Source organism: Gouania willdenowi, chromosome 12 (assembly GCF_900634775.1).
Source record: "Gouania willdenowi chromosome 12, fGouWil2.1, whole genome shotgun sequence".
Lineage (NCBI taxonomy): Eukaryota > Metazoa > Chordata > Actinopteri > Blenniiformes > Gobiesocidae > Gouania > Gouania willdenowi.
The window spans coordinates 9,237,073-9,256,200 of record NC_041055.1 but is presented as its reverse complement, the minus strand read 5'-3'; the positions used below and the strand labels follow the sequence as shown (position 1 = coordinate 9,256,200).

At 37.9% G+C, this 19,128-nt stretch overlaps 2 protein-coding genes across 3 annotated transcripts in view; one reads left to right on the top strand and one right to left on the bottom strand.

Moving 5' to 3' along the window:
* The first annotated feature begins 690 nt into the window (after positions 1–690).
* On the top strand, positions 691–7,241 carry ntmt1 (N-terminal Xaa-Pro-Lys N-methyltransferase 1). The gene is made up of 4 exons (XM_028462946.1): positions 691–823; positions 2,539–2,698; positions 5,037–5,289; positions 6,755–7,241. The coding sequence occupies exons 2-4, from the start codon at positions 2,540–2,542 to the stop codon at positions 7,009–7,011; spliced, it is 669 nt and encodes a 222-aa protein (XP_028318747.1). The 5' UTR covers positions 691–823; position 2,539; the 3' UTR covers positions 7,012–7,241.
* Positions 7,242–8,754: 1,513 nt separating this feature from the next.
* Positions 8,755–19,128, bottom strand: part of ndor1 (NADPH dependent diflavin oxidoreductase 1) — a 28,635-nt gene continuing 18,261 nt past the window's right edge. Inside the window, exons 11-18 of one of the 2 annotated variants that reach the window (XM_028463112.1) lie at positions 17,977–18,104; positions 15,511–15,722; positions 13,283–13,390; positions 13,094–13,208; positions 12,441–12,587; positions 12,236–12,354; positions 10,247–10,341; positions 8,755–9,163 (exon numbers count right to left, since the gene is read on the bottom strand). In XM_028463112.1, the coding sequence (XP_028318913.1) occupies positions 9,019–9,163; positions 10,247–10,341; positions 12,236–12,354; positions 12,441–12,587; positions 13,094–13,208; positions 13,283–13,390; positions 15,511–15,722; positions 17,977–18,104 (1,069 nt within the window). In that variant the 3' untranslated portion in view covers positions 8,755–9,018. The remainder of the gene's footprint in view (positions 9,164–10,246; positions 10,342–12,235; positions 12,355–12,440; positions 12,588–13,093; positions 13,209–13,282; positions 13,391–15,510; positions 15,723–17,976; positions 18,105–19,128) is intronic. The other variant, XM_028463113.1, reaches the window with a different exon arrangement.

The window sequence follows — 19,128 nt, the reverse complement described above, 5'->3', positions numbered from 1 at the left end:
ACAACATTTTTAATTTGTGTTTGATGTTCTTTTTCGTTTGTATCATGTTCAATCCCAGTTATTATTGTGAATTTGCCTGTACATTTCTATCTGTTTTTTTTAAACAAGTTTGAAATTTAAATTAAAACAGAAAAATACAAAAATCAAACTATGCATGAAATAAATATATGATATATGCCCATAGCTCCAAAGGCTAAAGAAATCAATTTAAAAATGATAAATGTCAGATTAATTGTAATTGTCAGATTAAGTCGGTCTGAAAATAAAGGATAGATGTAAACATTTTTTTGTGTAACAAAATCGTAATTTTGGCACAATGTTTCATTTACAAGTCTATGATAGTTAAAAACGAAGCTGTCTTTTTCAAGTTTTCTGAATGAGTCACAAAATAATTTCCAAAAGCAATGTGAAATCTTCTCATTCTAAACTGATGTTAAAAAATCTCCCAAAATATTATTATTATCTGAATTATTTTGGTTTCAGTTCTTCCTTTTCTGTTTAGTTCTTGAGTTCTAATGTAACTCATGAGTTGTGTTTTGATTCAGTCTTTTTATATTTCTTAACGTGGTTGTCATTTGTTCAATAAAAGGGACAAAAGGGTCATTTTTAGGTGCGTGTGTACATGCGAGCTTTGGCCAGCAGGGGGCGGTATTTACCGTTTATTTATACAAAGCCAAATAAGGATGTGACGTGATGCTCGTGGAGCAGTGTCTGAAATAGAAAGAAACGTGAGCAGCAGCAGCAGAAGAACCGGGACCAGGAGGTGGACTGTGGGTCTGTGGGACTGTGGGTCTGTGGGTCTGTGGGACGGACTCGTTAGCAGGTATGTGTTAGCTCTTAAATATGTTTTCCTCGCAGTGTTAACGTATTAAAAAAGTATAAATGACACCGGAAGTAGTCATCTGCGTTATGGCTAAAAATACATGACGGTCAACACGTGCTGTATAGCATAGCTGGGATCCGTTTAAACCAGGATTTAATAAAACCAGGATATATACACAGTCTGAAAAAGGTTCTGCTCCCAGACAGAGACTTTTATTTTACAACAAGCTTAAAATAATGTAAAGTGTAGAAGTTAATTAAACAGTCAGAGGTTTGATTATAAATAAAATAATAATCTCTAAACATGTATAAACACTAGTCTTTTTTGTGTTTGCACATTTTTCAATTGTTTTTTTTTTTTTTTTTTTTTTTTTTTTTTTTTTATGGAGGGAGTTTCATTAATACATTTCACAAGAAATGTTTGATTTAAAATGTTTTTGTCACGTGTTGCTACTCTTATTACTTGGATAAATGTCATTCCATGGCAGTTTTTTTAGATCGTGACCCCATTTTGATATCAAGAATTTCTGACGACCCTAAATAATTTTTTCTTCTTTTCTAGAATTAGTTTTTGATAATGTTTGTTTTAGTAGCCAGAATTAGTGACAGGTTGAGCCAGCTCACATTTTATTTTTTTATTTATTTATTTTTACTGCATTTTAAATAACTACATTTATATTTGACTAAATGAAAGTACAAAATAAAGACTGTTTTAATTTGGAAAGGAATAGTATTTTATTATTATTATTATTATTATTATTATTATTATTATTGTTAATTACTAGACATTTCAGCAGTGGCGCTCCTGACACATTTCTCAGGGGGGGCAACTGTTCTGATGATGACCAAGGTGACCGGTTATATGAGAATATTGTTATTTTCTGGTCAACTTACAAAGCAATACCAAATGTAACAGCTACAGGGAAAAGTTACATCCAGGAGTGTTCAACCAATAAAATTAACTACAAGTGAAGATCAACAGAGAGATAAACTGTGAATCAGTTTACCTTCAAATATCTTTGAACATGGACGGATATGCTTGCTTTACTAAAGGGGACTACATATTAGTCAAATCGTCTGTAAAAGTATTTTTTTTTAAGTAGTTCTTTTAATTACATTTAGTTTATGTAAATACAAATAAAGGGCTAGTGCATTCAAATTGCTCAACATTGCACAAACAATACTGTATTTACAGAAACAAACAGTAAATACAGTATATGTACAGATTGCCATATTGGTAACAACATTTTAAAGATTTTGTGCAGTTTAACAAACTGAAAGTGCACGCATTCATCAGTGAACTATAAATACCAATATAATGTCTGACCAGTTGGGTCCCGACCCCAAGGTTGAAAAACCCTGGTTTAAAGTGAGTCTTTTTGGGGTTTGCTGAAATAATTACTAGTAATACAGACAGTAGCATTTTGGTCATTTTTTAAAAGAATGTTACTTTTTTAAAGGTGGAAGAATGAGTGTATAAGAGCATCGCTAATCATTGTTAGTGCATTGTATCTTTAAAATCAGTTTTATGCACGTATAATAAATGTTTTAAATAATCACCTAAAACATGATTCAAATTCGTATTGCAGTGGTCGACCAATTGAAGTAACTCGTGAGGTGTTGATGGTGTTCAACTCGATCATATTGTCTCAATCACCTTGTAGGGTGTTTGTTTTCAACATTGTGAAAGTGATGATGGTCTGTGTGCCGCTTCAGGATGGGAGACATCGTGGAGAATGAGGCCAGCTTCTACTCTAACGCTGAGCACTACTGGAGGGAAGTCCCGCCCACTGTGGACGGCATGCTGGGGGGATACGGCAGCATCTCCAGCATCGACATCAACGGCTCCAAAGCCTTCCTCAAGAAGTTCCTCGGTGTAAGAAACTCAGACATGTGATTGGAGTTGGTTGATTATGGGAAGTTTGATTTATGACATAATCCTTCTGTTATTGTGGAAGTGCCACTGCTATGTGAAGAGTGTCGTAGTTTAGAGCAGGGGTTCTCATCTGGTCTCATCCCGGGACCTACATTTTTCCATGATCATTAATTCACGACCACTTTTTTTTTTTTTTTTTTTTTTAATTCAACCAATTAAATTTAGTTTTTCAAAAATAGCTGTTGAAAACATACACATATATAAAAATGTTAAAACATGATTCTATATATTTTTCCTTGCAACATGCATTTTACAACATGTCTGTCAAAAGAAAAGGTTCTTTTAAAATTAAAGACAAGTCCAACATGAGAGATATTTTTGACCAGCTGTCCAAGACCCACCCAGTGCAGGTCTGTGACCCACTTTTGGGTCCCAACCCACCAGTTGAGCATAGCTGGTTATTTTTATTTGTTTTTAAAGTAAGGATTTCATCATTACATTTCTATTTTATCGTCTTTCTCTGTGACTTTACTGGCTATTAAACTTCCTGAAATCAAACCAAACATGATAAATAGGGTTAATAAAGTCAACTACTGTTATTAATTTCATATTTATATGCTTCAGATCAATTGAGGAAGCCTGGAGGCTTAGACTGAAATCACACCAGATTACATCACAGGAGCTTTAATATATATGTCCATTTGCTACACATGATAAACACTCATTAAGCCACACGTTAAAATACCATGGAAATGTATGATAAGGTGCTAAAACATTGATTGTTATTATAATTATTATTAAAGCCAATTGAGGATGATCACCCTCAAGTTTTGCACAAAGTCCCACGCAGCCATGTGATAACGTAGGGTGAGATTTTGACCATGATTATATATTCTGATTAGGGACGTAAGGATATATCCTCAATTGGCTAAAAATCAGTGCAAATAAGAGGGGATTAAAATCGATACAGTATGTGCTTCAATACTCAATATGTTTTGCTGTGGCTGTTTTAGTGCTGCATGTTTAATAATAATAATAGTCAATTTATTTGTAGCGCTTTTTTGGGAACTCAGACACTACACAATACAAAAAAAAAATAGACGTCGCTGGTTCAGCCGCACACACTCGTCTGAACCAAGAGCAGCAGCGGGAGAGGAGCTTTAATCGGACCAAAAAAAAGAAGACCTTTGTTATGATTGTTTTACCTGTGAGGTAGTTTGAGAGGGAGAAGCTCACATTCTTATGTAGGGTAGAAGGAGCCAGGATTGTCAGGAGGAGGAGTTTCAAATGGGGGAGTTGGATTTTTTTCACACAACGCGAGAAAAATCCAACTCGCCCATTTGGAGCTGACTTTTTACGAAATGTGGAATAAGGAGGGAGGGAACAGAACTTTTTCCACCTTGGCCGTCTGAATGAGGCTAAAGGAATGTATATCACTCTAGCAAAACCATTATAAAGTGATTTTTTTTTTCATAATACCGCCCCTTTAAGAAATACATGTAAAAACCTAGCAAGGAACACAAGCTGCACTTTTAAAAACCTCTTTTTTTAACTGTATGATTCAAAGCTTTTCTTATATATTTTCCATATGTTTTTTTTTTTTTTTTAAATATATACTGTATATTTGTTCAACTTTGCTTGGTGATAAATGAAGAAATGTGCAGTTTATTTTGGTTTATGAGTTCAAATGGTTTGTAAGAAGGTTAAAAGAAAATGTTAGTTTAAAAAAAAAATTTTTTTTGACAATTTAAATAAAAGAATGAGAATCAGTGTTTTGACTAATCTGTTTTTTTTTTTTTTTTTTAAACTAAAATCTAATCTGTATGTATTCATTACATCCAAGTCTTTGTAATGAGTTTTGTTTTATTAAATCAGGATTCTAATCGAATCGTTGATTTAATGTATCCTTATACCCCTAATTGTGATTTTGTCCCAAAACCTGCATGTGAGACTTTTTTGTGTCATTTTGGGGGCTGATTTTAAATAAAGTAAAAAAGAGATGGCTTTTTCTGTTACAGAATGTGAATTTTGTGTTTTCCGGAAAAAAACATTGAAAATCCGGAGCTACTGTATCAACTGTCTTTTTTTTTTTTTCCCTCCATTGTTTCTAAGATTTGACTCATAGAAATCCTGAGGTCTTACTTAAAATGTTGATGCTCTAACTAGTGTTGTAGTAGTGGAGACCGGTCTCGAGACCAAATTTTAAAGGTCTCGTCTCGGAAGCATTTTGACTCTGTCTTGTCTCGGACTCGGGATTTTCCCGGGATTTAATGTTTAGCAGCAGCATTGAGACGTTCTTTTCCGTGTGTAACTCGTGTGTGCGTTTGTCCTGCTGCAGGACGGAGAGGCACAGACAGCTTCAGGCTGTGCCCTGGACTGTGGTGCTGGCATCGGGAGGATTTCCAAGCGTCTGCTGCTGCCTCTGTTCAGGACGGTGGACTTGGTGGACGTGACGCAAGAGTTCCTGAACAAAGCCCGGACTTACCTGGGGGAGGAGGCCAAGAGGGTGGGGAACTTCTTCTGCAGCGGCCTTCAGGAGTTTGTGCCCGAGGATGGGCGATATGATGTCATCTGGATCCAGTGGGTCATCGGTGAGTGGATGCTCGACACACCTACATTCTACCATAAATGATCAAAAGAACTCTTGAAGGGTCATGGCAGGTAAAACAAGGAAGAGATGAGGTGAAGAGAAATCATCTGATCTGAAGGTTCAGGGCAAGACGAGTCTGTTCAAACACTAAATGAATCATGTGTTGAAAAAAAAATGGTAAATGGACTAGATTTTATATAGCGCTTTATAACCACACTGAAGCAGTCCCAAAGCGCTTTACACATCAGCTCATTCACCCAATCACTCTCACATTCACACACCAGTGGGACAGGACTGCCATGCAAGGCGCTAGTCAACCATTGGGAGCAACTTAGGGTTCAGTGTCTTGCCCAAGGACACTTCGACACATAGTCAGGTACTGGGATCGAACCCCCAACCTCTCGATCAGAAGACGACCCTCTATCACCTGAGCCAAAAAAAAAATCAATCAATAGTCAATCTATAAACACTGCACAGACTGAGTAATGTTTGTCCATGTATCTACAGGTTAAATTAAGCAACAAAAACGTAATGTAATAAGTAATTAACTTACTTTTCAAATGCAGTAATGAGTAATCTCACTACAGTTTACAGAAGTAACGAGTAACTACCCCAACACTGGTGGTTTGTGACGGTTTAGTGGCTTCATGCGTCACGAAACCAGCACTGTTGGCCAGGGTTGGGGTCAGTTATAATTGTGATTGATAATTACAATAATGGCATAAATATTGTTTTAAAAATCAGTTGGTGTCTCATGAAAATTAAAGTGTAATTGAGTGTAATTTGTTTAGATAATTGACTTTGTAATTGCCATGAAAATTTTACGAAAAACTGGCGAACCATGTTACAGTTCTACACATATGTAGTGAACAATTATTAAAATGTTTTTTAAAAAAAAAACTAAATCGAGGAGTATACTGACACAAAAAAGGCTGAGAAGCCAACAAAAAAATATTAATATCAATATTTTCATTGATTAGGAAGCCGAACAATGTAACCAATAGATGGGAAAGAAATTAGATTAGATATTTGTTTTTAGTGTATTTTACAGCTGATTTAGGACCTGTTATTTTAAGAGATGCTAACACAAGAGGCTCAGTAATTGTGATTATTTGTAATTTAACTTCAGTAATTGAGAACGTAATTGAGGATAATTGTAATTTAAAAAATGCTGGTAACTGTAATAGTAATTGAATGTGATTGTAACTGAAAATTTTAAGTAACCCCAACTCTGCTGTTGGCTCCGCCCCTTCTATTAAAAACTAGCACCCGTGGACCCTATAATCTGCGGCGAGGGGGTTGGATTGATGGCACCGTAATTTCCCAAGGTCTCAAAAATATTTGTACAGCGCTCGGATTCTCACACTACATGATCTTTTATAAATCCCAAACTATGCGTGGAAAGTGTGGCGTGCACAGTGGTTATAAATGAGGCCCCATGTCCCCTCCCCCCCGTCTCCAATCAGGTCACCTGACAGACGAGCACCTGGTGGAGTTCCTGCGACGCTGTCAGAAAGCTCTGCGTCCCAACGGCCTCATCGTCATCAAGGACAACATGTCGTACGAGGGTGTGGTCCCAGACGAGGTGGACAGCAGCGTGTGTCGCGAGCTAGACATCGTCCGCAGCTTGGCGGCCAGAGCCGGACTTCGCATCGTCCACGAGGAGCAACAGCTCGACTTCCCCAAAGAGATTTACCAGGTCCACACACTGGCCCTGAGATAGTGTGTGTGTGCGTGTGTGTGCGTGCGTGTCGGAATACAAGCAGGACAGTGTGCTCGCCTCCAGATAAACTGCTGCGGTTCCATCCACATCATCACTTCATTTGTGGACACTTTTACTGGAAGGACTTTGATAACTGAATGTTTAATAATGAATATTTTAGAATGTATATTTATATTGCTATGTAGATTTGGTCTCAAGTCGACAAGAGAACAATGAAAAACTATTATGTTTTCTGTGTGTTTGGTATTTTGTTACTCCACAAGTTTAGTTCAGTGGTATTCAACCTTAGGGTCGGGATCCCCTGAAGTGTCTAGTAATTGTTAAAAAAGTAATAACCATAGGTGAAACAAATTAAAATTCCATTTTTAAGTTTTTGAATCATTTTTCAAATACACATCACACACAATAAATATCTAATAAAAATCTAGATCAAATATAATACAGTATAAAAATATCTGAGATGGTGCACTAATCCTGGCTACTCTGTATTTGAAACACACTTTAAACATGATCAAAAACTAATTCCAGAAAAGAAAATATCTCTGAGGTCACCGGATATTAGTGATAACAAAATGGGGTCACAACCCGAAAAAGGCTGGGAACTACTGGTTTGGTTTAGTTGTTTCTGAATTTCAAACTTATCTCTTGATGTTTGTTGTGGAAATTATATTTGTATTTCTTTTTCACAGTTTAACATTAGTTATTGTATTAACTTAGCAGGAATAATGACTACTGTTAGAAAGGCACAATTTCGGCATTAATTTGTTCATTCCATTATTTGGCAATTTGTAGTAGAAAAACCCTAACACACGAACAATTTTGTTCTGCATAGTGGAACGTTTTTGTAATTTAAATGAAGTATCTCACCACAGCACGATGGTGGCACATCATGTGATTTGGCTTCATATAAATATGGAGGTGATGAGGATGAGAAAAATATAAATAACTACTTTAATAGAACTCTGGCTAAATCTTAACTGCAACATATTTTTATTTAACCAGGGAAATACCGTTGACATTAAAAATCGGTTCACAAGAGTTTTTACCATGATAAGCTGTCGCAAAAATACCAACAAAAGACATTCCTGAGTGACTACAGTTGTTTTTCTCAGTTCAGTTTGAGCAAATGGAACAATAAGCAGCAGAATAAGTTGTGAACATGTTTTTGTGTCGATTTGGGTCACGGTCTGTTTTTAAGGAATTTTGTAGATCGTAAAAACAGGTCTCTTTACAATCTTAAACTTAATTGCCTTTGCATGAGAGATGAGCCTGTTTCGACTTCGTTATTCAGCTTTTGTATTTTTATTTAAAGACTTCTGATCATTGAGTATTACAGTTCAAGAAGTGTAATAACTTTATCCTAACTTTCAATCTAAGTAAATTTTCCTTGATCCAAATTAATTAGTGCTTTACATTCCTGCAAGTGCGAATGTCCAAATATTTTTGGCAACATTGTCTTTCCTACCCCCGAACCTCAACACTGTACAACCTCTCTCTTTATAAGAGTCCAGCTCTGCCATAAACTGCTCAATATGGTTTCATCACCCACTAAAAATCAGTTTAATGTCAAACATGTTAAGTATATCAGATTAGGGCCAGCCGTCCTAAACATGTTGCACAGATCACAATAAAAACATGTAGAGTCCCAAGAAGAGTTCTGCTTTACGGACAGACAGATGGTGAATAAAGTAAAGTTGCTGCTTTCTGTGTCCTCTCAGCAACGACTGAAACCAAACACCAAAGTGACTTTAGACTGTCAGACTTTATTATCTATCAGACACTGTGCTCCATTGGACAGAACATTCATTAGAGATCTACATAAAGCTGTTTTATATTTGCTAAAACATTTTTTTTCTCAGTTTAGAAATTTACAATCTGTTTCTTTAAAAGTCAGTGAGAAATGGTAGGCCAGCCTTCACTACCCATGTGACTCAGCTTCTATGGAACGTTCCAGCCGTACCGTTTAAGGCCAAACACAGACTGCAGTGGCCCTAGAGGAGCAGGACCTCAAGACCAGGTCTCGTTCTGCAGGCGTCCTGTCCTCTCCATGGTCACCAACATCTGCTCAGCCTGCTCTGCACTCAGTCTTCCTTGTTGTTGGAAAACCTCTCTGAGAGCGTCGCACACACTGGATGGCATCTGTTTCGCATTGCTACAAGGACACAAAAACAAGCTCAGGACATAAACAAAGTCCTTATCTGAGCAGAGGTTGCAGGTTAACCCTGAATGTGAGTAGGTTTCCCTCCACAGCAATTCCCACAATGAGCGTAAAACTGATCATTGATGACCAGTGTTGGGCGGTAATGCGTTACTTGTAACTTTTGACAGTAACGCAATATTTTTCTAAAGAAATAACGCCGTTACTGTTACAATAAGGTGCATTTGTCTGTTACTTTGCTAGCAGCAGTGTACTTCCTGTTTACAGTGGCGCTACATATTTTTGCTGGACGCCGTGCCAACCACGGTAAAACAGAAGAAGAAGAAACATTGTCAGCGTGTTTTTGTTTACATCACGTGCGCCAATCATGGCGAGTCAGTGCGAGAGCAGGACGTGCTTCTCAGAGTGGAAATACGGGTATTATTTTTGTCTCCAAAAGATGCATCAGTGAAGCTAAGCTAACGCTGTGGCTGGATTTTAACGGACTGTGACTGTTATCCAGAGACAGGTCAGCCAAACTATTGCACGGTATGTGGTTGTAAATATGCAGTCTGTCGCTACTGCTGAGTCACTGCTAACAGCAGCTCATTAGCCTGATATGTTTAGCATTGTGTAGCTGAGAAAAATGCTGTGAATTAGTTTTTCCACATTTATTTTCATAAGCATTTTCAACAGCAGAATGTGCACCTGGAATATGCACAGCTTACTTTACATTACTGTAAGTCTGAAAAATGACTGTTTTAATTTTGGAGCAGCTGTTTTGTGCTTTATATGCACATAATTTATGGTTGTTTTATAGCAGTTGATCAACAGTGGATTATTATATTATTACAGCACTAATATGAAGCTGTATGGACACAAATGACCCAAAAAAAAAAAATACATTCTTTAATTCTAAGTAACTGAAAAGTTACTTTTTCCAGTAACGCATTACTTTTTGGTGTAAGTAATCAAAATAGTAACTGAGTTACTTTGTGAATGAAGTAACGGTAACTAGTTACTTTTTTTCAGTAACTAGCACAACACTGGTGGTGACCCACATCTCACCCTGATCTGCAGAGGATAGGAAGGACTCACCCGGCAATGTAAAAGCAGGCGTTTTTATGAGTGATCAGATCCCAGAGGAGCTCAGCGTTGTCCCTGACACGGTGCTGCACGTACGACTTTTCCTCCTGTAATCACACACACGCCTCGAGTGTCACAGCTCAGCTACTACCAGACCACATGAAAAATCCCATGAAAATGTGTGATATGACCCCCAAAACATTATTTGTGGAACCTAAATTATCGCCAATCGACTAATCACCCTCATGTTTTACACGAAACCCCGCACAGCCATGTGATTGGAGACGCTTTTGCTGTGACGGGTCACCAGGTAAAACAACAACCAGTTCAGCTAATACACCAACAGCTAAACCTGTCTTTGCACCAGAGCCTTTTCAGATTTGAATGCAGTCAAAATATAACATAATAACTAGGGCCAGGAAGATTAGCGCGTTAACGATTTGCGTAAATGTTTTCATACTAACGCGTTAAAATTAATTGACGCATCAATTAATTTGACCACCACTCCTTCCCTAGGTGCAGTACAGAGCAGAGGAAGTAATGTGCCATAGACACCCAATGCGCCGTTGTCTCACAGAAATAGAAGACACTTCAATGCTGCTACAGCCTGAGCTAGCAATGGAAAACTCAAAACACACTTCTAAATGAACAGTTTAGCTTTAAATAATTGCCAGAAGGGGATGTGGACAAGACAAAATTTATGTGTGCGCATTGCAAAGGGGAATTTAATTACCACCGCAGTAATTCTTCCTTAATGTATCATCTACGAGCAAAGCATCCGGGTTCAGTGGCGGCGGCATCAGGCAGACCCGACGGACTACGGCAAACAACTCTGAAGGAGAAGTTTGGTGCGAGAGAGGGACTGCTTTCCAAACAGATTAATGACAAGTTAACCAAAGCAATTGCTTGTTGTATAGCTACAAATTGCCACCCTACAAATATTGTTGAAGATGCGGGATTGTGTCAGGTACTGCAATGGGGGACACCCCGTATAAACTGCCTACCAGAAAAACCATTCTTTCCAAAATCGACACACTGTACAGCAGACCCCAGAAGACAGCTGGTTATTTTGTTTGCAGAGGGTTTTGTGCTGTCAAAAAAATTTCCAGTCTTTTCATGAATTTACTGATAGGAAGCATTGGAACCAATGCATTTTTGTTACCGAGGTTCTACTGCTGCTGTGAAAGATGACATTGTTTACATTACATAATTGTATTTCAAACAAAGTTTTAAATAAGCTCATTGTGCCAGCTTTACAGCTGAGGTTCTAATTTTCTGTTCATTGTTTACATTATAGAATAATACAAAGTTGCACTAACAATGTTTTGAATGGCAAGAAATGTATTTGTTATAAGCTTTATCTTTTAAAGACGCGTTAAGTAATTTTTGTTACACCTCAGAGTTATGCACTTTCTATGCAGATATTTGGTTAAAATAAACATTTTTTTCTACATTTTTGCGTGTTTATTAAAAGCTGACAATGCAATAAACTGATTAATTGCTGGCATTTTTTATTGCGATTAATCGAAATTAATTTTTTCAGATTTGCGATTAATTAGTTAATTTTTTTAAATCGATTCCCAGCCCTAATAATAACACATTAAAAACACAGTTCAGATGAAGCTCTGCATCATTTTCTTTCACAGGATTACATGATCACTAGATGAACCCTAAGTGTGTGATTTTAAAAGAGATTATGGGTGGAATTGGACATACTGTATTTGTCTGTTTGTCACACATTTTAGACATTTATTAATCTGTTTTTGGTGTCAAATAGTGTGTTAATGTGTAATATTGTCCCAAAACATGCATGTGAGGCACTTTTGTTTCATGTTGGGGCTCCAAAAACTGGATGGATTGGTTTTTTCATTTCAGAACATGGATTCCGTTTTTTCTGTTAATTTTCTGAAATTGGAGGCCCCAAAAATGTTTTGAAAACGGGCACAAAAAGAGTGAGAGTTCAGAGTGAGGCTGATAGATGCAGGTATGATGATGTCAGACCTGATCTCTGGAGAAGGCGGTGAAGAGCCTCAGAAGACCCGCCGTTTTTAGCTCCTCCCACTCAGAGCGGAAGTAGAAGTCTTTGGACTCTGAGCGACAGCCGAAAAATAGCACGTTAGCTGCAGTGTGAAGAAAAAGAAGAGACGCGTCCTCAGGGGTGATGTGTGATCAAAGTGAGAACAAGAATACAGCGCCCGCCCCTCACCCATCTTCCCTTGAGCGATCCTCTCCTGAATCGCTGACCTGAAGGGTGCCACTCCTGTTCCAGGACCAACCATCACCACGGGGGTCTCCTTCTCTGTGGGGAACCTCAGACTTCCCTTCTTCACCCACAGAGGAACAAAAACGTCCCCTGAAGCACACACGCACACACACACACACATGTTGTGAAACAATGTCCTGTAGCGTGAATAAATGAAAGACTATGCATGTCAGGGTTGGGGTCAATTACATTTTTCACTTACAATTACGTCTTCAATTATCCATGTTCAATTACAATTCAATTATGATTACAGCTACCTGCATTTTTTTCCAATTAAAATTAAATTAAATTTTTTTTTATCCTCAGAAAGTCAATTAAAATTATTTTCTCAATTACTAAAGTTCAATTACAATTAATTACTATTACTGAGCCTAAATAAATAACCTAATAAAAGTTAACCTTGCTGTTAGCACCATGTTAAATTATAATTGACAATTTGTATAGAATTTACATGGCAATTACAATGAATAAAGTCAATTATTTAAACGTTATTACAATTTAATTCTGATTACAACAGCAACAGATTTTAATTACACCATAGTTGTAATTAATTATCAATTACGATTATAAATGACCCCAACCCTGGCGTGTGTTACCTTGTTCAGGGTCCATGGAGGCTAACCAGGAGGAGCACAGTCCTCTCCTTGGTTTGAACATCTTGGTCTTGTATTTGACCACAGCCACCAGGATCTGCAGCCTGCGAGGATGAGCCTGTGCAGGAGCAGGACTCACTAGGAATACTCTCTAACCTTTACAGGTGACAGCTGTGACGAAGGCAAACGTACCTGTAGAGAGGAGGCGATGGAGAAGGAGCGAGGCTGGATCTCTGGGAACAGATCGAGCAGGTAGTCCATCTTCAGTTCTGCTGTAGTGTGAGGGAAATCTGCTAAAACCTGCAGTGGAAGCAGATAAAAAAAAATAAAATAAAAATTAATCTCCAGCAGCTTTAAACAAATGTTAAATCTGAGCATTTTAGGAGAGAGTTTAATAGTATTTCTTAACTACTGCATTCATACTGCGTTGTCCATATCAAACCAGTATTAATCAAATGCATAACTGTCTTCCATGGTTAATGTAAAGCTAAATAATCTTCCCACTGTGGCAAAATACTTATTCATGTGGATCTTTCTTTCTTACTATGAACTCCATTTTTTTTTTTTTTTTGGTTAAGCGCTTTGAGATGACTTTGTTGGAATTTGCGCTGTGTAAATAAAGTTGAAGTGAATTGAATTAAATGTCCTAAATTTAAGAACTTAGATGTATACATAAGAAAACTATCTTATCTTAAACGGTTTCTAAGAAAAGCTGTCCCCTTTGAAGATACCTCGAACAGAATAAATTAAAAAAAAAAACGGCACAGGAGCAATAACTTTGGAAAAAAATATTTGTGCACTTCTCATTTTGGAACTCCATCAAGGTACAAATAGCCTGAAGCCACACACTGAATTTGGTTATCCTGTCCTAAACGGTTTCTAAGAAAAGCTGTTCCCGTGGCTCAGGTGGTAGTGGGTCGTCTTCTGATCGAGAGGTTGGGGGTTCGATCCCAGTACCTGACTATGTGTCAAAGTGTCCTTGGGCAAGACACTGAACCCTAAGTTGCTCCCAGTGGTCGACTAGTGCCTTGCATGGCAGTCCTGTCCCACCTGTGTGTGAATGTGAGAGTGATTGGGTGAATGAGCTGATATGTAAAGCGCTTTGAGACTGCTTCAGTGTGGGGATAAAGCGCTATATAAATTAAGTCCATTTACCATTTACCTTTAACTTGGACGGACGGAGCTTCACACTTTGTGGTGGGGGATAATAAAATGAAAAGTATTGTAATGCACAGGGCCATGGTGACATGGAATGCTCTTCCAGGACAAAATATTCAAGAAAAAAAACACATTTGGATTTAAAAAAAACCACTGAAAGAAAATGTAGTGTATTAACAAAACAGCTCTAGGTGTCTAATGATGTTTAATCAAAGTTTCTGAATACAATTAATCAAGGTGAGTTTGGTTAGCTTAATGTGATCCATAAATGTATATGTATATTGATAAATAACTCTAAATGTATATTAATATATTGTGAATGTATATTAATATATTGTAAATGTATATTGCTATATAACCAATCATCTGATGTTAAAAAGCCACATGTTGAACAAATTGTTAATTGGAACTAGGTCTGACTGCATGAATGCTGTTTTGTTTTATAAATTGTTTTAATTGTTGTGTGACGTGTCATACAGTATGTAACTGTATACTGCACTGATAAGACAATTGTATTGGGTGTAGACAGGGTTGGGGTCAATTATAATAGCAATTGCATAATTGGAAATTAACTACAATTATGACGTAATTGTAATGGTAATTGAAAAAAATCTGTTGCTGTTGTAATCGTAATTGATTTGTAATTAAGTTCAGATAATTGACTTTCTAATTGTAACTGGCATTAACATTCTATAAAAACTGTCATTTACAATGTTATTAAACGCAGAACTGGGGAACTCCATGTTACAGTTCTATGGCTTACACATAAGTAGTTAATTATTAAAATATGTTTCATAGCAAATTTATGTCAGTTCTCTTAAGGATCATTTTACCATTTTTAAAATGATGGGGTAAACTGACAGAAAATTGACCTGTTATTATTAAGAAATGCTAATAGAAAGCTAACACAAGAGGAAGGATAAGTGTTATGGGGTTTATTAAAGGCTCAGTAATTGTGACTGAACTTTAGTAATTAAGAATGTAATTGGAATTGACTTTCAGGGGACAAATAATGATTGTAATTTGAATTGTAATTGGAGAAAATGCCGGTCAACATAACAGTAATTGAGTTGGAAATGAACATGGATAATTGAAGACTTAATTGTAATTTATAAATGTGATTGACCCCAACCCTTGGTGTGGACTCCAGGAAGAGTAGTAAAGGCTGTAGCCAAAGCTAATGGAGATCCAAATAAAAAACGCTCATTAGCAGAAGTGAAGCCTGGGTGTGATTTCTGTGGTGGTTTCAGATGCAGTTTCACCTCCAGCGCGGTGCGGCGGGGCCGGTTGCAGTAGCTGTGCAGTTCATCCTGTCCGGCCGCAGAGCTGAACTCCAGAAGCTTCTCCCGTTCCAGCTCGTTGGTAGCAACAGTAGACAGCAGCTCAAAAAAGGAACGACGAGGCACCGCTGAAATGTCCAGGTAGGTCTCCACTAGGTGGCGCACTGTGCAGGGCTGGGGGAGCCTGGCTGGAACTGACAAGAGTAAATTCTTATTTAACAAACTTCATTGATTTTTGTTTTTGTTTTTTAACCACAGCATGACAAACATATGGTGTAGAACAGTGGTTCCCACACTTTTCACAGTCTGGTACCCATTCATACAAAAAGGTAAAAAAAAAAAACAAGCTTGGTAGAAGAAGGATTGTCGCAGTTTTAATGAACCTGAAAAAAAAAAAAGAGTTTTTAAAAACCTGACTCAACATGCTAAACATCATGGTTCAGACATCAGACTTACTTTGGAACCAGCTAAGCCAAAGTGTAGTGAATGTGCAAGGTGGGTAGAAGAGCGAACAATGATGCTGAATCAGGAAAAAGAAATGAATTCCATCCTTCAAAACAAGAAAGATGAAATCGCAAATCTCCTTCTTTTACTGGATCAGGCACAACAGGAACAAAAGATCAAATGGGAAAAAAAACCACCTAATCTTGGAACTAAAGGAAGAGGAAATCTCCTACCTCTCATTTTTACTGGATGAGTTTGAAAATGAATTAGAAATTAAAAAAAAACAGTGGGAGGACAGCCTCAAACTTAAACTGGGGGAGCTACGTGAGGAGATCCAGGCTCAGAAGAAGCAGTTGGATGAAGAAAAGGCTGCTCTGTTGGACATTACTAACGAGCTTCAGAACAAGGAGCAAATGTTCTTAAAGCAGAAAGCTGAGGCTGAGAATAACATCTGCAAAATGAATAGTGTTTTAAAACAGAACAAACATACAATAGATGAACAACAAAAAACTATTTCCCATTTGGAGGCCACTCTGAAAATGAAGGAGGATGACTTAAAAACCCAGACAGACCAATGGAACCACCTTGTGGTGGAAAATAAAAAAGCTTTGAAAGCAATCACGGAAATGGAAGCTCGCTGCAATAATGAGAACCAGTCCAGACAAACTCAGGTCCAAAGAAAATACTTGTGGAAATGGAAGAGGAGCGGTCCAACCACATCATGACTATGTCCATCATAAAGGCCACGCTCACTGAAACACAGGAAGCCTTCAACAACATGCAAGCCACAAATGAGGAGCAAAAGAAGGAGAAGAAGAAGAAGTAGAAGGCAGCTTCTAAAGACAACCCTTTAAAGAAATGGTTTGGAAACCTGCTAAGAACCAAAAGAACATGAGGATGGCGCTGTGGATGGAGAAGAATAAGGAGAAGGGGCAGAAGCAGGAGAATGAGCAAACAAAGGAGAAGGAGAAAAAGGACCAAAAGGAGGAGAAGGAGCGGGAGAAGCAGAAGAAGGAGAAGGCAGCTTCTAAAGACAAACCTTTAAGAGAATGGTTTAGATGCCTTATAAGAACCAAAAGAACATGAGAATGGTGCTGCAGATGGATGATGTGAACAGTAATTGGTGTAACAACGTGACAGTGATCCTTCAGCACTGCTCTCCTCATCTGGAATCCTTTATTATTAACAGCAAACCCTTCTATTCCCCCCATGAGTTCACTTCATTCATCCTGATCGGCGTGTACATCCTACCGTCAACTGATGTGTGCAAGGCACAGTGCACGCTCGCCGACCAGATCCTGTACTCTTATCATTGTGCTTGGTGACTTTAATAAAGGTAACAGTGCTTATCACGCCGTTTCCCAAGCTGCACTGGGCCAATCGGACCATGTGATGGTCCACCTAATAGATCTTTTTCACAATAACCGGAAATAAGCAATCATAGTGTATGCGGACTTCCGGTAAAATGTCAACACAGCAGAAAACCGCGCAGAGACCTTCCTTTAATTTATAGATAGATAGATAGATAGATAGATATAGATTTATGTTATTGCATAATTAGGACTATCACCAGTCCTCCCTAAGGAAGGGTAAGAATATATTTATTAAAGGGAGGATATAAAAAGGGAGGGCGGTGTCGTGAGGGGGAAGGGGAGAGGGAAGAGGGAGTCAGGGTAGGACAACGAAAGGGGTGGGGAAGGGTGGACTATTTTACAGTGAGAGTGCAATGTGATATATTTGTGCATAATGTGTTGTGTAATCAGTTCAAGCAGTCTGGTGACAAGTGTGGAGAAATTCTTACTTTTTTTCTGACCTTTTTGAAATAGTTCCATTAATCAATTTTGGGCTGCAACCCCCAAGTTGAGAACCACTAACGTAAATGTACAAGCACTTCTTCACACCTTAGCAGCATGCGTTCCTAATGGAATCCATTTGGACCTAATGTGAGGAAATACTTGCTGTGACTCACATACTCTACGCACCACATGTGCCACATGCACTAACCTGTACAGTTGTTTGTTGCCTGGAGGGTGAAACTGGCCTCTGGCTCCACCCTCAGCAGCTGGCAGAACTGCTCCACGTCTTCTGCTGCATTACAAGGACGCATCATCACCACATCACCAGCAGTGAACCTGAAAAACATCACAAACTAATGAAAACAATGAGCCCATTATCGCTAATTTTTACTCTTTTTCTGCAACTACACCAAACTTATTTTCATCACTTATTCTTGTAATATGTTCACTACGTTTAATGCCTTTTTGCTACATTACACCCATTTCTCCAATAAATTTCAATGCCTTTTCTGCATTTTTCCACTTTCAAGACATTTTTGGCACTTATAAACCATTTCCACCACTTTTCCCACCTAATGTTGCATATGTTGTCCCATTACAGTCACTTTTAACCTCTTTTCATGCCTATTTCTGCCAATTTAACCACATTCACAATTTGTCATGCCCATTATTTGCCAGTTTAAACTAATTGTTCCTACTTTTTAAATTACATTACCCCGAACCCCCCTCCCCCATTTCTGCCTCTTTTAAGCCAATATTGACACTTTGAAACCTTTTCACTACTTTTACTGTCTGTTTTTGGACACTCTAATTTGCGACTTTTAACCAAATCCCATTTCACCAACTTTTCCACCATTTTTGATACTTTTAACCCATTTTACTTCTGATTAAAACAAGGATTTACATATTTAAGATGACTGTGTACTATGACCCAAACAAATAATAAACTTCCTGGAAAACAGATTATTCAGATCAATAAATAAATGTGGTTATCACAGATTCATAGAACAATGGACCATTATTTTGCTGACTTTTTGGATTGTCTCCCCTTTATTTCCCCCTCATGGATGGCCCTGTCTCCATATGAATGTTCATGTCTGTGTTCAACCACCTTCAGGTACAGTGGGGGTCTCTGGCACCTTTATTTGGGGATCTTAGGCTGAAAAGGTTGAGAACTACTGCTATATCTGATTGTGTAGGTACGCTGCTTCTCTTAGCCCATAAAACTGATTTCACTTTTCTGTATTGGATTGTGTATTTATGCTGATTGTTCCTCTTTTTCAATGATTCTACAAGAAACTATTGTTAAATGGATATGTGCTAGAGTTTTATCCTGTGCTATTAAATGTTTATCAGCAAC

Bases quoted from the DNA above. Each gene is read 5' to 3' on its own strand.
- ntmt1 (XM_028462946.1), top strand. From the start codon at position 2,540: ATGGGAGACATCGTGGAGAATGAGGCCAGCTTCTACTCTAACGCTGAG. The intron at 2,699-5,036 runs GTAAGAAACTCA...GTCCTGCTGCAG, and splicing joins TCCTCAAGAAGTTCCTCGGT to GACGGAGAGGCACAGACAGC. The intron at 5,290-6,754 runs GTGAGTGGATGC...GTCTCCAATCAG, and splicing joins CTGGATCCAGTGGGTCATCG to GTCACCTGACAGACGAGCAC.